The sequence below is a fragment of the Oncorhynchus masou genome, chromosome 13, assembly GCF_036934945.1.
Source record: "Oncorhynchus masou masou isolate Uvic2021 chromosome 13, UVic_Omas_1.1, whole genome shotgun sequence".
NCBI classification, from domain to species: Eukaryota; Metazoa; Chordata; class Actinopteri; order Salmoniformes; family Salmonidae; genus Oncorhynchus; species Oncorhynchus masou.
Genome location: NC_088224.1, coordinates 74,752,642 through 74,779,347, shown reverse-complemented (window position 1 = coordinate 74,779,347; position 26,706 = coordinate 74,752,642). Strand labels below are relative to the sequence as shown.

The 26,706-nt window shown below is 47.3% G+C and overlaps 3 protein-coding genes across 9 annotated transcripts in view; all 3 read left to right on the top strand.

Annotated features, from left to right (window-relative positions):
• Positions 1–12,126, top strand: part of LOC135553047 (unconventional myosin-XVIIIa-like) — a 161,086-nt gene extending 148,960 nt beyond the window's left edge. For all 7 annotated transcript variants that reach the window (XM_064985114.1, XM_064985113.1, XM_064985111.1 and 4 more), the window contains 2 exons: positions 5,511–5,630; positions 9,605–12,126. In XM_064985114.1, the coding sequence (XP_064841186.1) occupies positions 5,511–5,630; positions 9,605–9,764 (280 nt within the window). In that variant the 3' untranslated portion in view covers positions 9,765–12,126. The remainder of the gene's footprint in view (positions 1–5,510; positions 5,631–9,604) is intronic.
• LOC135553050 (uncharacterized) lies at positions 6,811–9,597 on the top strand. The gene has a single exon (XM_064985122.1). It carries the CDS (start codon positions 6,898–6,900, stop codon positions 8,314–8,316), a length of 1,419 nt encoding a protein of 472 aa, XP_064841194.1. The 5' UTR covers positions 6,811–6,897; the 3' UTR covers positions 8,317–9,597.
• A 7,885-nt stretch (positions 12,127–20,011) lies between the features above and the next one.
• LOC135553427 (uncharacterized) lies at positions 20,012–21,385 on the top strand. The gene is made up of 2 exons (XM_064985549.1): positions 20,012–20,080; positions 20,528–21,385. The coding sequence occupies exons 1-2, from the start codon at positions 20,012–20,014 to the stop codon at positions 21,383–21,385; spliced, it is 927 nt and encodes a 308-aa protein (XP_064841621.1).
• Positions 21,386–26,706: the final 5,321 nt, after the last annotated feature.

The window sequence follows — 26,706 nt, the reverse complement described above, 5'->3', positions numbered from 1 at the left end:
TGGGCGGCCGACCCAGAGAGAGTGCCGGAGCCCGCCTGGGATTCGCTGGAGCAGTGCGAAGAGGGCTATAGAAGAATGGAGTCGAAAAGAAAGACACGGCGGCTCGGGGGGCGAAACCCGAAAATCAGCCCCAAAAATGTATTGGGGGGGGCTCAGAGGGAGAGTGGCTGAGTCAGGAGACAGACTTGAGCCAACTCTCCCTGTTTATCGTGAGGAGCCAAGGAGGAGACCAGAACCGGTGTTGGAGGTGAGCGAAGCAGAGACTGTAAAGGAGTTAATGGGGAAATTGGAGGAGAGAGTAATGAGGGAGTTGCTAGTTTGGTGCTTTAAGTACAAGATTCGTCCGACGGAGCGTGTCGGGGATTTAATGGCACCTGGGTCAGCGCTCCATACTAGTCCTGAGGTGCGTGTTAGTCGGCTGGTGAAAAATGTGCCAGCCTCACGTACTAGGCCTCCTGTGTACCTACCTAGCCTTGCACGTCCTGTGCCAGTCCTGCTTTCAGGCTCTCCAGTACACCTTCACGGTCCAGTCCATCCTGTGCCACCTTCACACACCAGTCCTCCGGTGGCAGCTCCCCGCACCAGGCTTCCTGTGCGTGTCCTCAATCCAGTACCACCAGTTCCAGTACCACGCACCAGGCCTTCAGTGCGCCTCGCCTGTTCAGCGCAGCCAGCGCTTTCTCCCTCTCCTGCGCTGTCGGAGTCTCCCGCCTGTTCAGCGTTTCTAGAGCCTTCCTCCTCTACAGCATTGCCGGAGCCTCCTGCCTGTTCGGAGCAGCCTGAGCTGCCAGTCTGCATTGGAGCAGCTAGAGCTGCCAGTCTGCATGGAGCAGCCAGAGCTGCCAGTCTGCATGGAGCAGCTAGAGCTGCCAGTCTGCATGGAGCAGCTAGAGCTGCCAGTCTGCATGGAGCAGCCAGAGCTGCCAGTCTGCATGGAGCAGCTAGAGCTGCCAGACTGCATGGAGCAGCCAGAGCTGCCAGTCTGCATGGAGCAGCTAGTCTGCATGGAGCAGCTAGAGCTGCCAGTCTGCATGGGGCAGCCAGAGCTGTCAGTCTGCTTGGAGCAGCCAGAGTTGCCAGTCTGCATGGAGTTGCCAGTCTGCAAGGAGCCGCCAGTCAGCATGGAGCAGCCAAAGCCGTCAGTCAGCATGAAGCAGCCAGAGCCGTCAGTCTGCCAGACTCTTCCAGATCTGCCAGTCAGCCAGACCCTTCCAGATCTGCCAGCCAGACTCTTTCAGATCTGCCAGTCAGCCAGACTCTTCCAGATCTGCCAGTCAGCCAGACTCTTCCAGATCTGCCAGTCAGCCAGACTCTTCCAGATCTGCCAGTCAGCCAGACTCTTCCAGATCTGCCAGTCATCTGATCTGCCAGTCAGCCAGACTCTTCCAGATCCGCCAGTCAGCCAGACTCTTCCAGATCCGCCAGTCAGCCAGACTCTTCCAGATCCCAGTCAGCCAGACTCTTCCAGATCCGCCAGTCAGCCAGACTCTTCCAGATCCGCCAGTCAGCCAGACTCTTCCAGATCCGCCAGTCAGCCAGACTCTTCCAGATCCGCCAGTCAGCCAGACTCTTCCAGATCCGCCAGTCAGCCAGACTCTTCCAGATCCGCCAGTCAGCCAGACTCTTCCAGACTTGCCATTCAGCCAGACTCTTCCAGATCCGCTAGTCAACCAGACGCTTCCAGATCCGCCAGTCAGCCAGGATCTGCCGGATTCAACTGCCTGGCTGGGCTTCATCTCAGTTCTGGGCTTCCTCTCAGTGCTGGGCTTTCTCTCAGTACTGGGCTGCCCCTCAGTCCCGAGCTGCCCCTCAGTCCCGAGCTGCCCCTCAGTCCCGAGCTGCCCCTCAGTCCCAAGCTTCCCCTCAGTCCCGAGCTGCCTCAGTCCCGAGCTGCCCCTCAGTCACGAGCTGCTCCTCAGTTCAGTGGGGTTCTGGGTGAGGACTATTAGGCCATGGTCGGCGGCGAGGGTGGATCATCCCAGGACGCAAAGGGGAGGAACTATGACATTTACGGAGTGGGGTCCACGTCCCGAGCCGGAACCGCCACCATGGACAGACGCCCACCCGGACCCTCCCTATGGTTTTGAGGTGCGTCCAGAGGAGTCCGCACCTTAGGGGGGGGTTCTGTCACGCCTTGGTCTTAGTATTTTGTGTTTTCGTTAATTAGTTGGTCAGGCCAGGGTGTGACATGGGTTTATGTTGTTGTATTTCGTAGTGGGGTTTTTTAGTTATTGGGATTGCGGCTGAGTAGGGGTGTTGCATAGGTTTGGCTGCCTGAGGCGGTTCTCAATCAGAGTCAGGTGATTCTCGTTGTCTCTGATTGGGAACCGTATTTAGGTAGCCTGGGTTTCACTTTGTATTTTGTGGGTGATTGTTCCTGTCTCTGTGTAGTGTTCACCAGATAGGCTGTAATAGGTTTCACGTTCCGTTTTGTTGTTTTGTATTTTCTTGTAATCGTTATTTGTTTCATTAAAAAACATGAGTAACCAACACGCTGCATTTCGGTCCGACTTTCTTGCGACAAACGAAGAACGTCGTTACACTTTGTTTTTTAGCACTAGGCAGTAATAGTAATATGGCATTAATAGCTACTGATTTGATACATGTTTTGTTTGGATGGGCACGTTTAGATGGGCACGCACACAATACATAGAAGTAATTGGAGACTATTGATTGACACAGAATTGAGTTATTTCAACATGCTATGCTTTAATTTCTGTTTTCAAATAGATTGGAAATGTAATCCATGTCTGTTGTTGTTTGATCACGAAACAGGCGGCAAGTCATTTTAGACTAAATGAACAACATCAGGATGATATCATTTTCCTGTCGCTTTAACAAAACAAACCTGCGTCACAATCTCCCCTTTTTAATCTGGCATTGGAGATCACAGCAATTCTCCCAGCATATGTGTCTTAATAGGTTTTGAACAGATGTGTATGCCTGGCGGGCTGGGTTGAACCCCTATAGGGAGCTGCTGTCTAGGCTGAAGTGCCTAATAAAAGCCCCAATATTCTGGGAATCAACACCCAGGGACACCAAGGAGGAGCAGGGCGGAGGAAGCAGAAGAGGGTCCATAGGAGCTAATGATGAATGTAATAGTGTGTAACAGAGATGTACAACCACTGGAGGCAGATTGTCACAGACAATTAATGTCTCCCTCCACACGCTGTGTTTGTTTGCCTCCCCTGGGCTCTCGGCACGGCTTAACTAATGGTATGGCGGTCAAAGATATAAATTGTGTGTGTCACCATGTGTGAAGCGCTCGATTACAAAGGGTCCGTCATCCCGTCGGTTTTGTTTGGCCCCGGCCCGGGAAGGGAAGGCCTCTGATCTGAATACATCGCCTCCATTTACCCACTGGCTCCTCCTTGGACAAAATGCACAAGGGGAAAGTGATGCACATCCTTCAAGTTGTGGATAGGTCTCCCCCCCCAAAAAACATTTGAATCTCAACAGGATTGTACTTGTATAAATGAATTAAAAAATGAGTGCTTAAGGAAATTCTCTCCATGAGGTAATGGAATTATGACTATTTTGTAGAGAGGGTTTCGACATTGATTTTGCATAATGATAGCTCATGTAATTTTGCCCTGGGGAACTTCTCAAGGTCAAGAGAAAAAATAGCAGCCTTTTTTTCTTTCTTCAAAGCAACATCAGTGCTCTTAGTATTCCTGGAGCGGCTGTCGTTCTTCAAAGCAACATCAGTGCTCTTAGTATTCCTGGAGCGGCTGTAGTTCTTCAAAGCAACATCAGTGCTCTTAGTATTCCTGGAGCGGCTGTAGTTCTTCAAAGCAACATCAGTGCTCTTAGTATTCCTGGAGCAGCTGTCGTTCTTCAAAGCAACATCAGTGCTCTTAGTATTCCTGGAGCGGCTGTCGTTCTTCAAAGCAACATCAGTGCTCTTAGTATTCCTGGAGCGGCTGTAGTTCTTCAAAGCAACATCAGTGCTCTTAGTATTCCTGGAGCGGCTGTAGTTCTTCAAAGCAACATCAGTGCTCTTAGTATTCCTGGAGCGGCTGTAGTTCTTCAAAGCAACATCAGTGCTCTTAGTATTCCTGGAGCGGCTGTAGTTCTTCAAAGCAACATCAGTGCTCTTAGTATTCCTGGAGCGGCTGTAGTTCTTCAAAGCAACATCAGTGCTCTTAGTATTCCTCGAGCGGCTGTAGTTCTTTTAAGCAGTGTGTTGCCAGATAAGTGAACGGATAAAAGACTAATCTTAAGAGGCTGGTCAGGTGTTGACTCGCAAAGCCCAACAAACACACAAATCCACCTGTTTTGTTTTTTCTTTTTCTGAGGAGACGAGAAGAGTAAACAGCTGTGGAATTGTCTGCTCCGGTTAGCTAACATTAGCTCCTTTTTCCCAGGGCTCCTTCACTCTTTGTTTACTCCCCTTATTGACAAGGCCTCTGTGCCATAGACAGCCAGCCGCTCACTCACAATAACAATTTTCACTGACGTTCCCCACATTGCAGGCCATGCCTGGTCTATTAGACAAAGTTGATTACAGCCTCCCTCCTAGAGAAATGCTTTTATCTCGACTCCCAACCCTTCCCTTCTTAACACTGCCATCTTAGTGCCTAGTATTTGAAGTTATTGTACAGTTTAAAACAGAGTTAAATAAAATTAAAATAAAGTGTTGAAAATCTATTTTTTTTCTCTACTCCACAGCAAGACAATAGGTTTTTAAAAGCAGATTAAAGGGTATTTTGACCCCCCCCCCACCCCCAAGCCATGTCTCTGTTTTATTATTAAGCTGTAACACCTTAATTTCGCAGCACCACATGAGTGTTGGGCTCTGACGGCACTTAATGAGTGTCATGCTCTTTTCAACCGTGTCAAATTTCTAACAACCCTCCATTTCTCCTCACGCTTAGCAGTGGGCTGTCGACGCCGTAATGATAATTTAGAGAGAAAACAGCTCAACAACCGAGCTGTGCACCAAATCATTTTGTCAAGAGCTCAACTGCAATTTTGTGAGACTGTGGAGGGAATAGATAAGTGAGAGCGATGAAAGTGAAAATCTCTCCATTTTGTGCCCACTCTCTTCAGTTTCCACTTCATCCCATTCCTGGTCTCTTTCCTTGTGCTCTGTCTTAACTCGAGTGGCTTTGGATCAGAGTGAATGGAATTTAGCCCTCTTTGGGCGACACACTGTGCCCCATTTCCGACTAACCACAGGGCCACAGTGATAACCAGTGTGGGGGGGAGTTTCCTAGGTCTTCTAGGATCTAGTGCATGTGGTTTTCTGCGGTCTTCTCTTCCAAAGTAATAGATGTGGTCCTCCTCAGGTTCCTCAGTAACACAATATAGAATCTTTCTCTCCCTGTCGTTTCCTCTTTTCTCTCCATCATTCTCTCCTCAACTTCACTCCATCTCTCTCACCCATCCCTCCATCTCCTCCTCTTTATACCTTTTTTCTATCACTCTTTCAGCTCTTCCCCACCTCACTTTTCTCTACTCCTCTCTTCTCCCACTGATGTTGTGTTTTATCCCTCCCCTCCACACAGTGAGGGAGACTCATCTGACTCGGAGGTGGAAGACCGTGTGGACGGGGTCAAGTCCTGGCTGTCCAAAAACAAAGGCTCGACCAAGAACCTCTCAGATGACGGCAGCCTCAAGAGCGCCAGGTCAGTATGGCACCCCCTTCCTCCTTCCCCATGGGTCCTATCTTCACCACTGCCAAACACGCACATGCGCACATTCCCCCTGCTTACAAAGCAGACCAAATTGGTTTTAGTATCCAGTCACCCCCTATCAGGATTTTACGTGGTCCAGCCTATCACTTAGCCTCCAATGCAGATAAAACAATTGGAAGGGAACACTTGGCTAGACATAGAGGGGTGTTATTATTATTATTATTATTATTATTACTGGTGTTTCCTTTATCCTCTTTGTCTTTTATTGTCACTGCCTTGATGACAGCCGCCTCCCTGGCAGATGTATCGACATGCCCGGATGCCAGCTGGCATGCATACCTACACCCCCTCACCTCCTCTCTCCCGTTCTCCCCTCTCCCTGAGATTAATGGATGTATCTGCCAGCTGATAGCTTCGATTGCCCTAGATTTGTCTCCTTACCAGAATATTTAACTGTCCCAACCCCCCCCCCCCCCTCAGCCACTCACAACTTTGAACAACTTTTAAAGAGTTTTTAAATCTCTCTTAACTGTGTGTCTCCACGGTCACCCTCCCTTTCTTCAGAACAGCTCAGTTCCTTGATCCCAGCTCTGTGTGTTGGTTAAGACGTGCACACACACACACACAAAATTGGGACGTGTGTGTCCAGCACCCTTGCTGAATCACTCAACATATTTCACCACAATGAGATGCTTGACTAGAATTCTGTGTAACATTTACATACAATAAATTCAAATGCATACCCCCATACAAAACTATTTAAATACCGAGACTTTGATTTTGCATAAAGGAGTTGATTAGGACAAGACAGCAGTTGTTTGAGGGTTTTTCTCCCGTCAGTACATGTCTTGTTTTTGTTGTGTCCATCTTGCGTTGTGAATCCAAACAGGCATTCTCTACCCCACAGTCATTTGAATCATTGTTCTATCTACTTGTCTTTACTTTCTTCCTGCTGATTTCAATCTGTTGCTCACCCAATTCCTGTTTTAAGTATCATTCATCTCTCTCCTTTTAAGTATGTAATTCCATCTATCATTTTTCTCTTCCTCCTCTTCCACTTCCTCTATGTACATCAACATTTCTCTGTCCTGCCACTCCTCCCTCTCTCTCTCTCTCTCTCTCTCCTCCTTCCTGCCTCCATCCTCTGTCTAGATTTGCCGTAAACGTAGATGCAGAGGAAGGGAAAGAGTGGAAAGAGGGTAAGGAATGGAAAGAGGGCAAAGAGAAAGCGGTAGATCAGAGCAGGCCGGTGTCTGTGATGAGTTCCCTGAGCTACAGGAAGCGCTCCAACATCAATGACTCCATCGGAGGTAAAGGGGATGACAGCTCCCTCTTCAGTTCCCTCAAGAATGACCAGGAGTCCCAGGAGTCTATCTCCTCCTTCCGTAAGGCCAAGCCCAAAGGCTCCTTACCCCAGGATGACCCCTACTCAGTCAGCTCCAGCTCCTGGAGGAAGTCCCAGACTGGGAACGATGATGGCCGTGGCTCGGTTATCTCCCAGGCCTACACTGAAGCCACCAGCAGGGCTAGGATGGGCATGGACAGCCGCTGGGGAGATTTCGACAAAGAGTCCACCGTGTCCTCCATGGTCCCCAGCCGGGCCTCCGTCGCTACCACGTGCCGTGGCCTGAGCCCAGACGACACCATTCCCAGTCCCCTGAGCCGCCGCAGCAGCACCTCTCTCAGTCGCCGTTCTGGGGGCAGGAGCCCTGGCAGTGTGAGCTGTGCTGACTCACGCATATCTGACTTCCGCAGCTGCCGCCTGAGCGAGTTTGATGACATGGAGGACGGGCACAGCGTGGTCTTCACCGAGCGCACCTCGGCCTACAGCTCCCACTCTTCCACGGGACGCAGCCTGTCCATGCCCCCGCCACACGCCCGCTCCTCCTACAGAGATGATGACGAGCTCCCTGACACCTCGGACGTCAAGCCGGCCACCGTTGGCCACCGCAACTACCTGGACCCCGACCTGGAGAAGGCCATCAACGAGGTGCTGAACTTCAAACCCATCAAGTTCAAACGCACCAGCCTGGAAGACTCAGAGGCCGAGGCAGGGAGGAAAGAGGATGATACAGAGGATGACAGGAAGGGTGTGCTTAGTGTCAGGGGGAGTGGCGACCGGGAGGTGGACAGCGGGCGCAGCACCAGCAGTCTGAGACGGTCCGCGTCGGCTGTAGACTGTAGGAAGTCCTTGAGCAGCCACAGTCGCAGCCACAGTCGCAGCCACAGTCGCAGCCACAGTCGCAGCAACAGTCGCAGCAACAGTCGCAGCCGCAGCCACAGTCGCAACAGCGGCAAGAAGAGCCAAGGTAAGAAGAAGAAGAAGAGGAGGGGCCACGGCTCCGAGTCAGACAGCTCCAATGATGACCGCCGCAGCAGGAAGGGCAGCTCCAAGAAGAAGGACAAGAAGTCCAAAAAGGAGTCTTCTTCCTCATCCTCAGATTCAGAGTCTGACTCAGAGTCTGGCTCCAGTTCAGGTGCCTCCACCGTCTCCTACAAAAGCACCAACAGCGTGAAAAGAGCCCCTGGCCGCCAAGCCTCTAGCCCAGAGGGGGAGAGGGAGGCGGGGACGCCTGCTGAGGGGCGGCCCCCTCCTAACAAGAAGGAGGAGAAGAATAGGAAGAAGAAAGTGGACAACCTGATGATGAAATATCTGTACAGACCGGACAGTGACTGAGGCTGGCAGTAGGTGTTGCCTGGTGTGTACTGTGTCTACTGCATGGTGTGATGATGCCAACCACAGAGAGAGTTTCCTCAGTCAATCCTCTTCTGCTGAGTCTCACATTCAGCAGGACCCCCCCCCCCCTTTATAATCTAACCCAGTCACCTTTTGAAAACATCAGCTGTGTTATGAATAATACATCACTTTGACTTAATTTACTTATTCCTGTTAGGGCTTCAAACTTCACTTGGTTCATCTTAAGACATTTTTGTTTTTTAATTACACTCCATCCCTAAATACTAATTGAAGTAATTGAGGTCCTTAATTCACAGGAGCTCATCCGAAAGCAATTACAATTTACATCTCTTCAATGGCAGTTGTGACATTGCTTTGCACTGCTGTAATTCCATTATGGTATTTTGGGGGGAAAGATAGAGAGAGAAGGGTATAAGCTTGTTGTGGATGCATTACAATGTCGGCGAGCCTAGTAGCAGGGATGTTAGAGCCTAGGAAAAGGCTAAGCTCACGTGGATGTACCCATAGTGCTGCTGGCTAGTTCTCCACCCAAGTGTCAGCCTGATTTATGGCGCCGGAAATAAGAAAATACCAGGTGTCGTCAATTACGACGGCCACCATAGATTTCCCCCTCCAACCCCCTTAACTCTGGCCGTAATTAGACCCACTGCATCGATTTACACAAGCAGCAAGTACATTTAAGATGCACGATTGACAGTAATTAACCCTAGGTTTGCATAATTTAACTGGGCTTGAATGTTAAATCAGGTTGAAACACGCAGTAGCAGTAGGCAGGTAGAATATCTAAAGACAGAGAGAGGGTACGTCAGAGTTGGTCTACTAACGATTCATACGGAAGATTTGCTCTATTGTTTAGAAGTCATTAGAGTGAAAAAAGGTTCACTGGTATTTTTTTCTTTAAACTGAATGGTATTTGATTGTTCTACACTTGTGAGGCCAGGCAGTGCACGGTAGGTATGCCATTGTTCTGTTTTTGGAGAGGAAGCCACAGTGCATAGCAGGTTAATTCAACCACAAACCAGAACCATACTCCATCACATGCTCTCTGTGGAATAAGTGTACTTTTTTGTGTCTAAAAATGTAGTTTTATAACTAGAGCTATGGTAGTATGCATCCGTCCATGTGTTTGTGCACATTTAGTTGGTTGAAGCACAATATGTGTAACATTACATAAAAGATAAGAACATTTGATCAATGTTTGGTAATGATCATGCTCCACTGTGTAACTATCCTCAGGACCTGTCATTGATTCTTTCTCTCCCTCCAGTCCTCCTAGCCGAAGACGGTTCTGCTTTGACAAATCTGACGAAGAAGAGGAAGAAAAAAAAGAAGGTGGTGTGTCCCGAGGGTCCTACCGCTCCAGAAACACACGGGGCAGCTACCTGAACAACAGTAACAGCGAAGACAAGCTCTCTGAGACAACATAGTTCACACACCAGCCAACAAACCCTGCATGTTGAGAGGGCCCCTGTGGTGCTGTCATCACACACAACCACTCTACTGTTCTTCTAACCCTGCAACATGGCAATGATACTATACACTATCATTATTATTCTACTGTTACAAAGCAGTCACATGTGACAATGTCTCCATCTTGGATCTGGCCCCGCCAGTTGAACAGCACCTCCATTAATAATTTCTTGTCACTCCTGTCTCTGCTGGCTGCATGAGGACAGCTGCTGCTTGGCTGGTGCCATCGTCTCCTACTTCCTAGACTCTGTCATCGTCATCATGGTTGTTACTGAGCCAAAGAACTAGCTATGTTCCCTTGTGTTTTATCACTGCATCGGGGGACCAGAAAGAAAACAAATCTGACAAAAAAAGACAGAGGAAATAAGTACCAAAAAGCCTTTGTTGCAAGTAGATGTGTACACTGTGTTATTGCTTATCAAGTAGATGTGTACACTGTGTTATTGCTTATCAAGTAGATGTGTACACTGTGTTATTGCTTATCAAGTAGATGTGTACACTGTGTTATTGCTTATCAAGTAGATGTGTACACGGTGTTATTGCTTATCAAGTATATGTGTACACTGTGTTATTGCTTATCAAGTATATGTGTACACTGTGTTATTGCTTATCAAGTATATGTGTACACTGTGTTATTGCTTATCTGAGTCCTGGTAAAAAGACCAGAGTTTATTTTTGGGAGACGTACCGCTGATATACAGTACATAGGGTCCTCTACAGCTGTGCTTAGATTCTGGCTGCAGCGCGGCGCCACCCCCCTGAAAGAAGACGCTTTCATCGGCTCATCTGTTTGTTTTGTATTGCTTGTTTTAGCAGGAGAATGTTTCCTAACAGGAAGACAACAGAAGAGAGCTGCAGCACCAAACGGCTTTGTGATGAAAGTTTAGCCCTTCTCTTCTTTTTTCCATCTTTTTGTTTTGATGTTTGAAAGAAGATCATTTGTTTTCGAGAGTCCTGCCATCAAGAAAATGAATTTCCAGGAGGTTGGAGCGTAGCATACCCAATGAAATGCCTTGCCTTTTATTTCAACTTGAATTGAACTAAGTACTTTGCAGAAATGCTTTTGGGGTGAGAGTCTTTGGCTCAGCTGTTTTTCTTTCTTCTCTCTGTCGTTGTGGTTGTTGTTGTTCTCGTGCTTTTCACTCATATTTTTCTCTCCATTTGATGTTTGCTTTCCAAAGGGAACGATATTGAACACCATGCTTTATGGTGGTTTGCCTTTAGTTTATATATACTTCAACACCAACATGTTTTCTTTTTCTGATAAACCATATTGGATTACACATGGTGAGGATTTGGGTTCCTCAACGCGCATGTTAAATCCTCCTGTGTTGCATCACCACTCTGTAAACTGGATATAAGGCATTCAAATCCATTTCAGTGTCTCTGAAGCCTATTTGTCATGTAGGATTCATCAGTATTCTGTCCTGAACCATTGCCACTGTTCATAACAGAGCAGCAGTTTAACCAGGAAGATATTAAAGACCCATTCTTTTACGGTTGCGTGGTGTTACATTGAACCCTTTGGCTGTCTCTTTAGTATTTATGAATTAGCGTTAATGAATTGAGCAGGCCTGCCAAAATGTGTATTATCCACCTGTACATGGCAAGTGGGGCTGAAAGGATTCTGTTGATACTTTGCGTGAAGGGAGAAGTTTGGTGCGTTTGTATTATACATGCTTTTTAAAGACACACCTTTTTCCTCAATGCCAGGGTTTCTCCAACTCGGTCTTGGGGCCTGCCAGGGTGCACGTTTTGGTTTTTGCCCCTAGCGCTACACAGCTGATTCAAATAATCAAAGCTTGCACCCGGGGTGGAGGGGGATCAGGACCAAGTTGGGGAAACCCTGCTCTATGCAGTCAACATGAGTTTTAAAAGAAATTGTAAACTGTTTTTTGATCTTGTTTTATGATACTCTTAAACCATGTAAACACCAGGCAAAACAAAGAAATGAGCCAACATAACATTGCTGACTGTACACATTAATATTTATATAAATATCTGTACTGATTCATGCTAGCTTTCAAAATAGTATATTTTATTTTCGTTATTGAACAAAATGACCACTTATTATGAGTAATTTTGCATTACAGTTTAATATATTGTAAATAAATGATGACTCAGACTGTAATTTTATTTTCTCTGGGTTTTTGTTTGACATTTTCTGCATTGGTGTTTCAGCCTCCAAGCTCCTATCTGTCTTTTCAGACTTAAATATGCACATTAGAAAATAGTCTCCCACTTAACATTTCTGGAGGGCATACTGTGGTATTTTTTTTCATGAAAGGCAAATAAAAATAAATTCTGTTCTCTGATGCATCCACTGTTTTCTACAGATTTGAGAAATGTCAGCAGTATCACTGACCCTGACTCTGAGGCCTTTCAAATCAGGAACACAAGTTCAATTGACTTTGGCCTTTATCTTGTTTCCAAAGAAATCTTTTCCCTCTCTTGTGTATGTTTTGATGGCAAATGATTATCAGAGCAAAGAGAAATGGATTACGAAGCATAGTGCTTTCTTCATCATCTTCAACACAACAGCTATTAGCAGGAAAACTTTGATTACTGTGTGGGAGACGCCACAACCACCACGGTAAATGCCATCAGTTTCCACCATTATGTTAGCATTCTACGTACTGTACGTAACTATAGGGGCAAGGTGCAACTGGTAGCCGAGTACTGAACTGGACCAATGGAAGCCCATTGTACTTATATGTACTTAATTACAATTACTGTATGTACCAAAACATTAAGGTTCCTTGGTTAGTGTTTGACAATCATCACCTCCCTATGTAACTGGAGGCACGGTGCAGCAGATAGACAATTACTGTATGTACCAAAACATTAAGGTTCCTTGGTTAGTGTTTGACAATCATCTCCTCCCTATGTAAAAACATTAAGGTTCTGGTTAGTGTTTGACAATCATCACCTCCCTATGTAACTGGAGGCACGGTACAGCAGATAGCCATTTACTTTATGTACCAAAACATTAAGGTTCCTTGGTTAGTGTTTGACAATCATCACCTCCCTATGTAACTGAAGGCACGGTGCAGCAGATAGACAATTACTGTATGTACCAAAACATTAAGGTTCCTTGATTAGTGTTTGACAATCATCACCTCCCCAATTAACTGGAGGCACGGTACAGCAGATAGCCATTTACTGCTAACGCCGAAGAACAAAAGGGTAGACGCCCATTGTAGCATTACATTACTGTATGTCCCAACAGATAACCATTGACAGAAATCGTCATCTCCCTTACCACCATTATCAAATATGACAGCCATGTCCACATTGCCACGGTGACCTTTTAATCCTGCACCTTCCAAATACCATTGTTCAGAATCAATACGTGATCTCTACAACAGGGCTACTGCACTATAGTTCCTAAAGTAGCCACTCAATCACAGTCTCTCTCATTGTAGTTGACTGTTTGAAAAGTGGTCGCACAATGTCCTTTAGCACTAAAATATGATACAACTCTAGTATAATGTTCTGTACTTTTCATTCACACACATAATTGTCTTTGAAATGCTGCAATACACAGCACACAAGGCATAACTCTCCATGGACCTATATAGGGGAACACTATAACTGTGAAGAATGTCAATGAGCAATATTTTTATGATGGGCCTTATTCTATCGTAGCACTGTCATATAATTGTCTGGTCTTTGAGAATTGCTGACAAGATAGAAATTGTTCTGGAAAATGCTAGAAGGACAATGGATTTACATTTGGGGAGGAGCAATATCTAATCTGTCAAGCGCTCAATATTCAATCTCATATTTTGATTTGGGCGTAGATTGTGCCATGCGTTGTACCCCTCATTTAACTCTGTGGCTCCTCTCCTGCTGTGATCAGAAATACAGCCATTAGAGGTTCTGTTCCAGGAAGATGCGAGGACAAAATGACGAAGTAGCCAATTCTATCTCATGTTAATGAGTTTAAAGACTGGGCGACAGGTCTGCTTTGTTTTTGTATAAAAGGTACGGGGCACTTAGGGCACAAATGACTGCCTCTCAGCCAAGCCAATGATTAATTATCAAAAGCAAAGAGGATGACATCTCTGATTATTGGTGTTGTGCCATGTTATAGGCCTTTAGTCAGTCATAACATTACTAAATACTGTAGCCTACATAAGATCACTAAATTATTTCTATCATTATGCCCATGGCATTTTAGCAGTGATTTATTTGACACATGATGTGTATTAATAGGTTGTTAATGTCAAGTAAAATGCCACGAGATGGCAGGTGCTAAATGGATGCTTGACGTATCTGGTTCACACACATCAGAAGCTTTAATTGAAACTGAAATGTTCATTTAAAATATAAAAAGCTATGAATCACTTATGCTTATTGTAACGGTTTTCTTCTGTTGAAGGAGGAGCGGACCAAAATGCAGCGTGATGGTTACTCATGTTTATTGAATGAAAGTAGACTAGACGTGAAATAACTGAACATGAACAAAAACAACAAAAGGAAACGTGAAAACCTAAACAGTCCTATCTGGTGAAGAAACAGAGACAGGAACAATCACACAAGAAAACACTCACAGAATATGGCTGCCTAAATATGGTTCCCAATCAGAGACAACGATAATCACCTGACTGATTGAGAACCGCCTCAGGCAGCCATAGACTATACTATACGCCCCACAAAAACCCCAAGACAAAAACACACCACAATAACCCATGTCACACCCTGGCCTGACCAAATAAATGAAGATAAATATAATGTATTTCGACCAGGGCATGACACTTATTATTTTTCATGAAATAACAGTGTACATTTCTCATATTAAACTTTTCCTGTGAAAGTGTGTTTGGAATTAAGACTTAATCGCAAATAATTATAGACTTTAATAAGTGGGAAAGCTTGTGAGGCCGTTATTTCAGTTTGATTGATCTTCGTCATTGTACCATCTGGTAGGGAATGTTTTTATTGAGATTCATTCATCAAGATCAAAGAGTAATTATGACAAAGATCTTATAAAATATTGCAAGGAATTACAATTATGTATGAAGAATACCTTTAACAATTTTAAAAGCCTGCTCTTGTTTGATGTCCTTGCACCCAGTTTGACAAGGTAATAGTTATATAATATAATTTCTTGAAAATGTCTAAGTACCACATTTGCATTCCAGAATGACATCCAGAATCAAGACATTCTAGAATAACATCCAGAATTCAGACATTCCAGAATGACGTCCAGAATCCAGACATTCCAGAATGACGTCCAGAATCCAGACATTCCAGAATAACATCCAGACATTCCAGAATGACATCCAGAATCCAGACATTCCAGAATAACATCCAGACATTCCAAAATGACGTCCAGAATTCAGACATTCCAGAATGACGTCCAGAATTCGGACATTCCAGAATGACGTCCAGAATCCAGACATTCCAGAATAACATCCAGAATTCAGACATTCCAGAATGACGTCCAGAATTCAGACATTCCAGAATGACGTCCAAAATTCAGACATTCCAGAATGCATCCCCTCTATGCTACAGGATGCTTCTCGCAAATCCAATGTCTTTATCTGCCAAATCGTTTTAAGGCACAACATTAGTGTTATGTCATGCTCTAATTGTCTCACGTATGAACACACTCTTGGACTGGCGCTGAGGCCTGTGGGTGGACTCTGATTTGTGTTAGCAGAGTGTCATGTAGAGTCCTCTTCCTGGGTTTAACAGTGTACCATACGGCTTCCTCATTTCAGACTACCTGGGAAGTGTCACACCCTGACCACAGTTTACTTTGTATGTTTCTATGTTTTGGTTGGTCAGGGTGTGATCTGAGTGGGCATTCTATGTTGGATGTCTTGTTTGTCTATTTCTGGCCTGATATGGTTCTCAATCAGAGGCAGGTGTTAGTCATTGTCTCTGATTGGGAACCATATTTAGGTAGCCTGGGTTTCACTGTGTGTTTGTGGGTGATTGTTCCTGTCTCTGTGTTTTGCACCAGATAGGGCTGTTTTCGCACGTTTGTTATTTTGTTTGTTTAATCGTGTATAGTTTCTTTATTAAAATAAAATGAATAACAACCACGCTGCATTTTGGTCCGCTCCTCCTTCCCACAACAAAAGCCGTGACAGAATCACCCACCACAACGGGCAACAGCAAAGGCAGCAGCAGGAGCAGCGTAAAAAGGACTTTTGGACTTGGGAGGAAATTCTCGACGGGAGAAGACCCTGGGCTAAACCAGGGGAGTGTAGCCACCCCAAGGAGCAACAAAAGGAGGAATGGACATGGGAGGAGGAATTATTCGGAGAAGGACCCTGGGATCACCCTGGAGAGTATCGCCGCCCAAAGGAAGAACTGGAGGCGGAGAGAGCTGAGAGGCGCTGGTATGAGGAGGCAGCGCGGCGACGCAGATGGAAGCCTGAGAGTCAGCCCCAAAAATTTCTTGGAGGGGGGGCTCACAGGGAGTATGCAGTCTGCATGGAGCAGCCAGAGCCGCCAGTCTGCAAGAATCCGCCAGAGCTGTCAGTCTGCAAGAAGCCGCCAGTCTGCATGGAGCAGCCAGAGCCGCCAGTCAGCATGGAGCAGCCAGAGCCGCCAGTCAGCATGGAGCAGCCAGAGCCGCCAGTCAGCATGGAGCAGCCAGAGCCGCCAGTCAGCATGGAGCAGCCAGAGCCGCCAGTCAGCATGGAGCAGCCAGAGCCGCCAGTCAGCATGGAGCATCCAGAGATGCCAGTCAGCATGGAGCAGCCAGAGCCGTCAGTCTGCCAGGATCCGCCAGTCAGCCAGACTCTTCCAGATCTGCCAGTCAGCCAGACTCTTCCAGATCCGCCAGTCAGCCAGACTCTTCCAGATCTGCCAGTCAACCAGACTTCCAGATCTGCCAGTCAGCCAGACTCTTCCAGATCTGCCAGTCAACCAGACTCTTCCAGATCAGCCAGTCAGCCAGACTCTTCCAGATCTGCCAGTCAACCAGACTCTTCCAGATCTGCCAGTCAGCCAGACTCTTCCAGATCCGCCACTCAGCCAGACTCTTCCAGATCTGCCAGTCTGCCAGACTCTTCCAGATCCGTCAGTCAGCCAGATTCTTCCAGATCCGCCAGTCAGCCAGGATCTGCCGTAACCGCCAGTCTGCCAGACTCTTCCAGATCCGCGAGTCTGCCAGACTCTTCCAGATCCGCCAGTCAGCCAGACTCTTCCAGATCCGCCAGTCAGCCAGACTCTTCCAGATCCGCCAGCCAGCCAGGATCTGCCAGAGCCTTCCTCCTCTCCTGTGCTGCCGGAGTCTCCCGCCTGTCCGGCGCTGCTGCCTGAGTCTCCCGCCTGTCCGGCGCTGCTGCCGGAGTCTCCCGCCTGTCCGGCGCTGCTGCCGGAGTCTCCCGCCTGTCCGACGCTGCTGCCGGAGTCTGAAGAGCCCCTCTGTCCCGAGCTGCCCCTCTGTCCCGAGCTGCCCCTCTGTCCCGTGTTATTAAGTAGGGTTGCCGTGGATAGGAGGTCACGGAAGCGGACAAGGTGGGGGAAGACTACGGTGAAGTGGGGGCCACGTCCAGCACTAGAGCCGCCACCGCGGACAGATGACCACCCAGACCCTCCCCGACAGGTTCAGGTTTTGCGGCCGGAGTCCGCACCTTGGGTGGGGGGGGGGGGGTACTGTCACACCCTGACCATAGTTTACTTTGTATGTTTCTATGCTTTGGTTGGTCAGGGTGTGATCTGAGTGGGCATTCTATGTTGGATGTCTTGTTTGTCTATTTCTATGTCTGGCCTGATATGTTTCTCAATCAGAAGCAGGTGTTAGTCATTGTCTCTGATTGGGAACCATATTTAGGTAGCCTGGGTTTCACTGTGTGTTTGTGGGTGATTGTTCCTGTCTCTGTGTTTTGCACCAGATAGGGCTGTTTTCGGTTTTCGCACATTTGTTATTTTGTTAGTTTAATCGTGTATATATAAAATGAATAACAAACACGCTGCATTTTGGTCCGCTCCTCCTTCCCACAACGAAAGCCGTGACAGGAAGATCTCAATTGCATACTCCTCACGTCCTCTATCCTCGTCTCCTTCTCAAATGGGTTTTGCGAAGGAGATGAGAGAGGACACGAGAAGTGTGCAATTGAGATCTTCCCCGTTTTCTCCCTGCTAATCCCACCAACAGCCCGCTAGCAGGAAATTGTCAAATGTGTGCCAGTGTTTGTAAGTGATTCTGCTTCCTCCTGCTCAGTGGGAGTTCTCAGAAAGACTTCCCTAAACTAGCGGGTATCCAGACATTCGAAATCATGAGCAGAAGCCACCTCTTACTGTTGCTACAGTAGCCAGAGGCAATAGGGGGTAGAACTAGATTTACATCGGAAGGGATGTGTTGCACAGTTTCTGGATGGCAGGCAGCAAATTAAAAATAAATTGTACATTCATTTAAAAAACTTTACGTTTTGGGGCCTTCCTGCAATTATATTTCTCCCTCTTTTCAGATAGAACTGAATTGAAATGTGTGTCAGGCGGAGGTTACTCTCTTGGATTCTTTGCTATTGCTAGAGCTAGTTTTCCCTGACTGGAAAATAACCCACTTTTGCCCAGTAGATTACTAACTCCCACCTCTTGAATCAGTATAGCACACTATTCATTAGAATAGTGGCATAGTGCCCAAAATAAAGCCCATTTGGTAGCTACTCTTGCCAGAGAGAGAATGAAGAGGGGAGGAAAGGATAGTGGGAATGGGAGAGAGGAGGGAGGGCGGGAGAAATAAGATGAAGGGATGGCGAAGAATGGGAGGGAAGGAAGGGGTGAGGTTTGGCGGGGAATGGGAGGAAAGGAGGGAGGTTTGGCGGGGAATGGGAGGAAAGGAGGGAGGTTTGGCGGGGAATGGGAGGAAAGGAGGGAGGTTTGGCGGGGAATAGGAGGAAAGGAGGGAGGTTTGGCGGGGAATGGGAGGAAAGGAGGGAGGTTTGGCGGGGAATGGGAGGAAAGGAGGGAGGTTTGGCGGGGAATGGGAGGAAAGGAGGGAGGTTTGGCAGGGAATGGGAGGAAAGGAGGGAGGTTTGGCGGGTAATAGGAGGAAAGGAGGGAGGTTTGGCGGGGAATAGGAGGAAAGGAAGGAGGTTTGGCGGGGAATAGGAGGAAAGGAGGGAGGTTTGGCGGGGAATAGGAGGAAAGGAGGGAGGTTTGGCGGGGAATAGGAGGAAAGGAGGGAGGTTTGGCGGGGAATGGGAGGAAAGGAGGGAGTTTTGGCAGGGAATAGGAGGCGAGCATGACTCCTACCCTTGGTGGTGACAAGGAGATCTAAAAGCATCTAATGCCTTCAGTGTTCTTCTTGTCTCCCGGCAACAGTGCCACCAAGCTCATTACACTTCCAAATGCTGCTGTATCCCCTTCCTCCTGGGCCTCCTCGTGACAGGCCCTTGTGTTTTGGCTGACTCGTGACAGGCCCTTGTGTTTTGGCTGACTCGTGACAGGCCCTTGTGTTTTGGCTGACCCGTGACCCCTGCTTCTCCCCCCCCCCCTGCCACATCAACTGCACACTGCCCAGCGCAACTGTAATTTCCTCTGACATGCAAGCTGTTCGATAATGTTTCATCTTCAACTAGAAGGGAGGAGACGGTCAGGAGGAATAGTACTGTGTGGTCCTGCCTGGTCTGTCTCTGTGTGGTGGTCAGTGTTGTCTGGAAGCAACAAAAAATATATTGAACGGCCATTTTGCACCATGCAGTGCAGTCCTCAACGCACCATAAATACCAAGATCAATGAATCAATGCACCATCAACACGTACTTGGCCAGTCCTCTTAGTATTTGTTAGGATATTAATCTGAAGCTCTTATTTTACGGTTTGGTTCTCCTTTCCCTATCCATCCCCCCTTCAGGAGTAAACTATGACATCATAAACCACTCCATCCACCCCCATGGTTCTCTGAAGGCAGGCAAAGCAACAGCGTTTAGGCTATATTAGTCGAACTACTCAACATATTCATCAACCTGACGAACAGTGGATAAATTGAGTCAGGCTCCTGCACATTGGGGCAAGAGAAAAGTAGGATCAAAAGGATAAACCAAAGTAAGGGTTATTCCAAATGAGGGTTAGGGTTGTGGTTGAGGCTACATTTAGGGTGAAACTGGGATGTGGACATGAAGCTAGGGTTAGGGTGTGGTGGAGGCTGGAGTTAGGTTTGTGGTGGAGGTTGGAGTTCGTGTTGTGGTGGAGGCTGGGATGTGGACATGAAGCTAGGGTTAGGGTGTGGTGGAGGAATGGTGGAGGCTGGAGTTAGGTTTGTGGTGGAGGTTGGAGTTCGTGTTGTGGTGGAGGCTGGGATTAGGGTTCGTGGTTGAGTCTGAGGCCAGTGTTAGTGTTGATCTGGGATGTGGACAAAGGTTAGGGTTATGCCATAATTTTGGCACAAACCTAACCCTAGCCTCTACCACAAACCTAACCCTTTTATTATTTTTTTTATTTTACCTTTATTTAACTAGGCAAGTCAGTTAAGAACAAATTCTTATTTTCAATGATGGCCTAGGAACAGTGGGTTAACTGCCTGTTCAGGGGCAGAACGACAGATTTGTACCTTATCAGCTCGGGGATTTGAACTTGCAACCTTCCGGTCACTAGTCCAACGCTCTAACCACTAGGCTAGCCTACCCTCTACCACAACTCTAGCGTCCACCACAACCTTAACCCCAGCCTCCACCACAACCCTAACCGCAGCCTCCAGCCTCCACCACAACCCTAACCGCAGCCTCCAGCCTCCACCACAACCCTAACCGCAGCCTCCAGCCTCCACCACAACCCTAACCGCAGCCTCCAGCCTCCACCACAACCCTAACCCCAGCCTCCACCACAACCCTAAACCCAGTCTCCACCACAACCCTAACCCCAGCCTCCACTACAACCCTAACCCCAGCCTCCACCACAACCCTAGCTCCAGCCTCCACCACAAACCTAACTCCAGCCTCCACCACAAACCTAACCCCAGCCTCCACCACAACCCTAACCCCAGCCTCCACCACAACCCTAACCCCAGCCTCCACCACAACCCTAGCTCCAGCCTCCACCACAAACCTAACCCCAGCCTCCACTACAACCCTAACCCCAGCCTCCACTACCACCCTAACCCCAGCCTCCACCACAACCCTCACCCCAGGCTCTACCACAACCCTAGCTCCAGCCTCCACCACAAACCTAACTCCAGCCTCCACCACAAACCTAACCCCAGCCTCCACCACAACCCTAACCCCAGCCTCCACCACAACCCTAACCCCAGCCTCCACCACAACCCTAGCTCCAGCCTCCACCACAAACCTAACCCCAGCCTCCACTACAACCCTAACCCCAGCCTCCACTACCACCCTAACCCCAGCCTCCACTACCACCCTAACCCCAGCCTCCACCACAACCCTCACCCCAGGCTCCACTACCACCCTAACCCCAGCCTCCACCTCAACCCTAACTCCAGCCTCCACCACAAACCTAACTCCAGGCTCTACCACAACCCTAACCCCAGCCTCCACCTCAACCCTAACTCCAGCCTCCACCACAAACCTAACCCCAGCCTCCACCACAACCCTAACCCCAGCCTCCACCACAACCCTAACCCCAGCCTCCACCACAACCCTAATATGAGATGAGTATGTAAACAAAGTGGCATAGTTAAAGTGGCTAGTGATACATGTATTACATAAGGATGCAGTCGATGATATAGAGTACAGTATATACGTATGCATATGAGATGAATAATGTAGGGTAAGTAACATTATATAAGGTAGCATTGTTTAAAGTGGCTAGTGATATATTTACATCATTTCCCATCAATTCCCATTATTAAAGTGGCTGGAGTTGAGTCAGTGTCAGTGTGTTGGCAGCAGCCACTCAATGTTAGTGGTGGCTGTTTAACAGTCTGATGGCCTTGAGATAGAAGCTGTTTTTCAGTCTCTCGGTCCCAGCTTTGATGCACCTGTACTGACCTCGCCTTCTGGATGATAGCGGGGTGAACAGGCAGGGGCTCGGGTGGTTGATGTCCTTGATGATCTTTATGGCCTTCCTGTAACATCGGGTGGTGTAGGTGTCCTGGAGGGCAGGTAGTTTGACCCCGGTGATGCGTTGTGCAGACCTCACTACCCTCTGGAGAGCCTTACGGTTGAGGGCGGAGCAGTTGCCGTACCAGGTGGTGATACAGCCCGCCAGGATGCTCTCGATTGTGCATCTGTAGAAGTTTGTGAGTGCTTTTGGTGACAAGACAAATTTCTTCAGCCTCCTGAGGTTGAAGAGGCGCTGCTGCGCCTTCTTCACGATGCTGTCTGTGTGAGTGGACCAATTCAGTTTGTCTGTGATGTGTATGCCGAGGAACTTAAAACTTGCTACCCTCTCCACTACTGTTCCATCGATGTGGATAGGGGGTGTTCCCTCTGCTGTTTCCTGAAGTCCACAATCATCTCCTTAGTTTTGTTGACGTTGAGTGTGAGGTTATTTTCCTGACACCACACTCCGAGGGCCCTCACCTCCTCCCTGTAGGCCGTCTCGTCGTTGTTGGTAATCAAGCCTACCACTGTTGTGTCGTCCGCAAACTTGATGATTGAGTTGGAGGCGTGCGTGGCCACGCAGTCGTGGGTGAACAGGGAGTACAGGAGAGGGCTCAGAACGCACCCTTGTGGGGCCCCAGTGTTGAGGATCAGCGGGGAGGAGATGTTGTTACCTACCCTCATCACCTGGGGGCGGCCCGTCAGGAAGTCCAGTACCCAGTTGCACAGGGCGGGGTCGAGACCCAGGGTCTCGAGCTTGATGACGAGCTTGGAGGGTACTATGGTGTTGAATGCCGAGCTGTAGTCGATGAACAGCATTCTCACATAGGTATTCCTCTTCTCCAGATGGGTTAGGGCAGTGTGCAGTGTGGTTGAGATTGCATCGTCTTGTGGACCTATTTGGGCAGTAAGCAAATTGTAGTGGGTCTAGGGTGTCAGGTAGGGTGGAGGTGATATGGTCCTTGACTAGTCTCTCAAAGCACTTCATGATGACGGAAGTGAGTGCTACGGGGCGGTAGTCGTTTAGCTCAGTTACCTTAGCTTTCTTGGGAACAGCAACAATGGTGGCCCTCTTGAAGCATGTGGGAACAGCAGACTGGTATAGGGATTGATTGAATATGTCCGTAAACACACCAGCCAGCTGGTCTGCTGGCTGGTCTAACCCCAGCCTCCACCACAACCCTAACCCCAGCCTCCACCACAACCCTAACCCCAGCCTCCACCACAACCCTAACCCCAGCCTCCACCACAACCCTAACCCCAGCCTCCACTACCACCCTAACCCCAGCCTCCACCACAACCCTCACCCCAGGCTCTACCACAACCCTAACCCCAGCCTCCACCACAACCCTAACCCCAGCCTCCACCACAACCCTAACCCCAGCCTCCACTACCACCCTAACCCCAGCCTCCACCACAACCCTCACCCCAGGCTCTACCACAACCCTAACCCCAGCCTCCACCTCAACCCTAAATCTAGCCCCTACCACAACCCTAACCCCAGCCTCCACCACAACCCTAACCCTAGCCCTAGTCTCAACCCAAACCCCAACCCTAAGCTGGCTCAATCTTACTCCTGACCCGCCCAAGTAACGCTACCCTACCTCTGAATTCTCAATTTAACCCATGCTGACCAACCTGGCTTTATCAAATGAGCTGAATTGAAACATCACCCTTGGGCTAAGAGCAGCAAACAGTGAGTTGGAATTCCCTGCCTTTCCCTAGATGTGTATTGTTCTGTCCAGTTCCTGTAACTTCTTCACCACATGGATGTGTATGATTCCTCCCACTCTGTTTGCAGGCAGGCAGAATGCCTTGAGTTTTTAACCTCCCACAACCATCATGCCCTGGAGACCTCTCCCTTGCCCTCCTGCTTCATCCTCCTCCCCCGTAGGTCCCTAACAGGGCATGGTGGGTGGGTGGATGGTGGATTGTGGATGCCCAGCAGCTCAGTAACCCATGGATACTGTTAATCATGGAAATAGGTGGGCCAACTGACGCCATGCTTGGAGCCTGGAGCTTTGCATGGAAGACTGACCTTACGCCAATGCTCACCTCTGGGGTTTTGTGTGGGAGGGCCTTGACCATATGGCAGTGGTTTACCTCAAAAGGACTCTGCTTTTTACATTACAGATGGTGGTGAGGTCATCAAAAGGTCTAAAAACAATACTGTACTTACTGCACAGATTTCACCGTATTTAAGATTACTTAACTTCTCATTGGGATTGTTCCTCAGTTTACATGATGAAATAGCATTTTCTCTCAGTTTCACCTCATTCTGACCTTTTTATACCATGATCTTCACAGTGGAGTATCTAACATTTAATTTCTTAATGGTGAACAAAATATGGATACATTTGCCACACTATGCAACAAGTTTAGAAGTTACTTTGTACATTTTTGAGTTATGCGGTTAATTCAAACTTTGGATTCATTTAACACTTGATAATGTTGCATTTTAATGTCAAATATAATTATGTTTGTAAGAACAACAACTGATGACATTAGCTCCAAGCAAGCGGAGTATGCTTACGAAACTAATCTTTCAAGTCCAGAATGACTACCACCCAAAAGGTCATTGTTTTAAGTGAAGTAGAGTAGCCCTTGAAACACCCAAACTCAAACTCATTTGAATATTAATAGACAAACACAACCTGTACGTGCTAAAGGCCAAATCACAGCTTATCGTGTGGTAAACACAACATTTCCATTATCATGTGTTCAAAATGAAAACAAACCAAAATGTAACCAGACTATGGATGTCTCATAGCATTACTTATTTCCCCCCCATCTGGTCTTCAGTATGAGGGGACTGTTTCCAGTTGTCACCTTGATGCTATTTTGATAACAGGTAATGAAGAGGAAGATGTTATCTGTTAGTAGTTCAGACAGGTGCCTAGACTACCCCTCATTACTCACACCATTCCATTTACCTTGCACAAATTCTTCCAAATCACAGTCATTTCCATGGCTACAGTCCCGTGAAAAAGTATTTGCCCTTTCTGATTCTCTATTTTTTTAACCAAAACCTAATATTAGATAAAGGGAACCTGAGTGAACAATGACAAAAAATATACTTATTATACTTATTTCATTTATTTAATAAACAAAGTTATGCAACACCCAATTCCCCTGTGTGAAAAGGTAATTGCCCCCTTACACTCAATAACTGGTTGTGCCACATTTAGTCTCGCTCATCGCAGTGGAGGAATTTTGGTCCAATTTTGCGTGTAGAACTGGACGACATGGGTCCCATTATGTCTGGCAAAAACCAAACAATGCATTCCACAGTAAAAACCTCATACCAACTGTCAAGAATGGTGGTGGTAGTGTGATGGTTTGGGGATGCTTTGCTGCCTCAGGACCTGGATGACTTGCCATCATGGAACAAACCATGAATTCTGCTCTGTATCAGAGAATTCTACAGCAGAATGTCAGGCCATTCGTCTGTGAGCTGAAGCTGAAGTGCAGCTGGGTCATGCAGCAAGACAACGGTCCAAAACACACATTCAAGCCTACATGAAAATGGCTGAAAAGCAACACATTTTATGTTTTGGAATTGGCTAATCAAGATCCAGACCTAATCACAGAGATGTTGTGGCAGGATCTGAAACGACCCACAAATGTCGCTGAGTCAAAGCAGTTAAAGCAGTGGGCCAAAATTCCTCAACAGCGATGTGAAAGACTGATCAACAACTACAGGTAGCTTTTGGTTGGAGTCATTACAACTAAAGGTGGTGCAACCAGTTATTGAGTTCAAGGGGGCAAGTACTTCTTTACAAGGGCACTGGGTGTTTCATAATTTTGTTTATTAAATTAATTAAATAAGTATGTAACTGTGTTATTTGTTCACTCAGGTTCCCTTTATCTAATATTAGGTTTTGGTTGAAGATCTGATAACATTCAGTATAAAAATATGCAAAAATAGAGAAAATCAGAAAGAAGGCAAAAACGTTTTCACAGCACTGTACCTAGCATTCACTCTCAGAGCTGAGTCATTTTGTGCTTTCTGACTCTCGCACGTTTGTTTTTATTCTTAAGACTCTGACACATCTGGGCCTGTTTAGAAGTCTTGTGACAGATGGGTGCAGACAGAGAGGGGGGGGGGAATGAAAGGAAAACACACTGAGTGGAATCTGTGTTATGCTAGTTGTTTTATCTTACATGGAAGCTGACAGAGCTCTGATTGGTGAAAAAGATCAGCCATCGCTCTATTGGCATTGAAGCAGTGGTAGAAAAATATTTGAATATGCAAATCAGAGATGAAAACCTTAAGACCCTTAAGCACATCTTTTCAGATTCTTGGCAGGTGTTCTATCTGATAGGAGCACCATTCTTAACCTCTGAACCTTTCCTGACAGATAGGACAAATAACCCTCCTGAGAGGAGATCATTTTTAAACAGTTCTTGTTTATCTGTGTTACCGCCTTCTAGCAGTGTGGTGATGTGGAAAAAGCTGCTATCAGTGTGAGTTTCCTGTCAATCTCTGAGCTACATTTCTCCCTGTTTCTCCATGTTGTATTGGCAGCAACAAGGGTGAGCTTATGGTTCCTCATGGTGGCTTGTCCTCTCAGGCTACATTCATTCCAGAACCACCAGCCCCCCTTTCCTGTCAGCACAGGTTTCTCTGCCTATACTATAACATGGCCTATGTCTGATTACCTGAGGTTAAAGTCTAAATGCCCACTGACAGTGCTTTAAAGGGATAGTTCAACCAAATTGCATGAACTTGTATTTGTGACAAAAAAAAGCGCTAGGACCCAGAACCATGAAGCTGGCTAGCTGGCTATAGAGAAGCAGAAAAAGGGCACTACTTTCAAACGTTACTCTTCTTCTGAAAAGTGTATCCCATACAAACATGTTTGGAAATAGATGATCCAGTGTGTCCTTTCCCCCTGAATATTGCTGGGTGAATATTTGCGTTTGCATGT

Coding starts and splice junctions, on each gene's coding strand:
- LOC135553427 (XM_064985549.1), top strand. CDS start 20,012: ATGGTGGAGGCTGGAGTTAGGTTTGTGGTGGAGGTTGGAGTTCGTGTT. Junction 20,081..20,527: donor TGGTGGAGGCTGGGATTAGG/GTTCGTGGTTGA, acceptor CCCTAACCGCAG/CCTCCAGCCTCCACCACAAC.
- LOC135553050 (XM_064985122.1), top strand. CDS start 6,898: ATGAGTTCCCTGAGCTACAGGAAGCGCTCCAACATCAATGACTCCATC.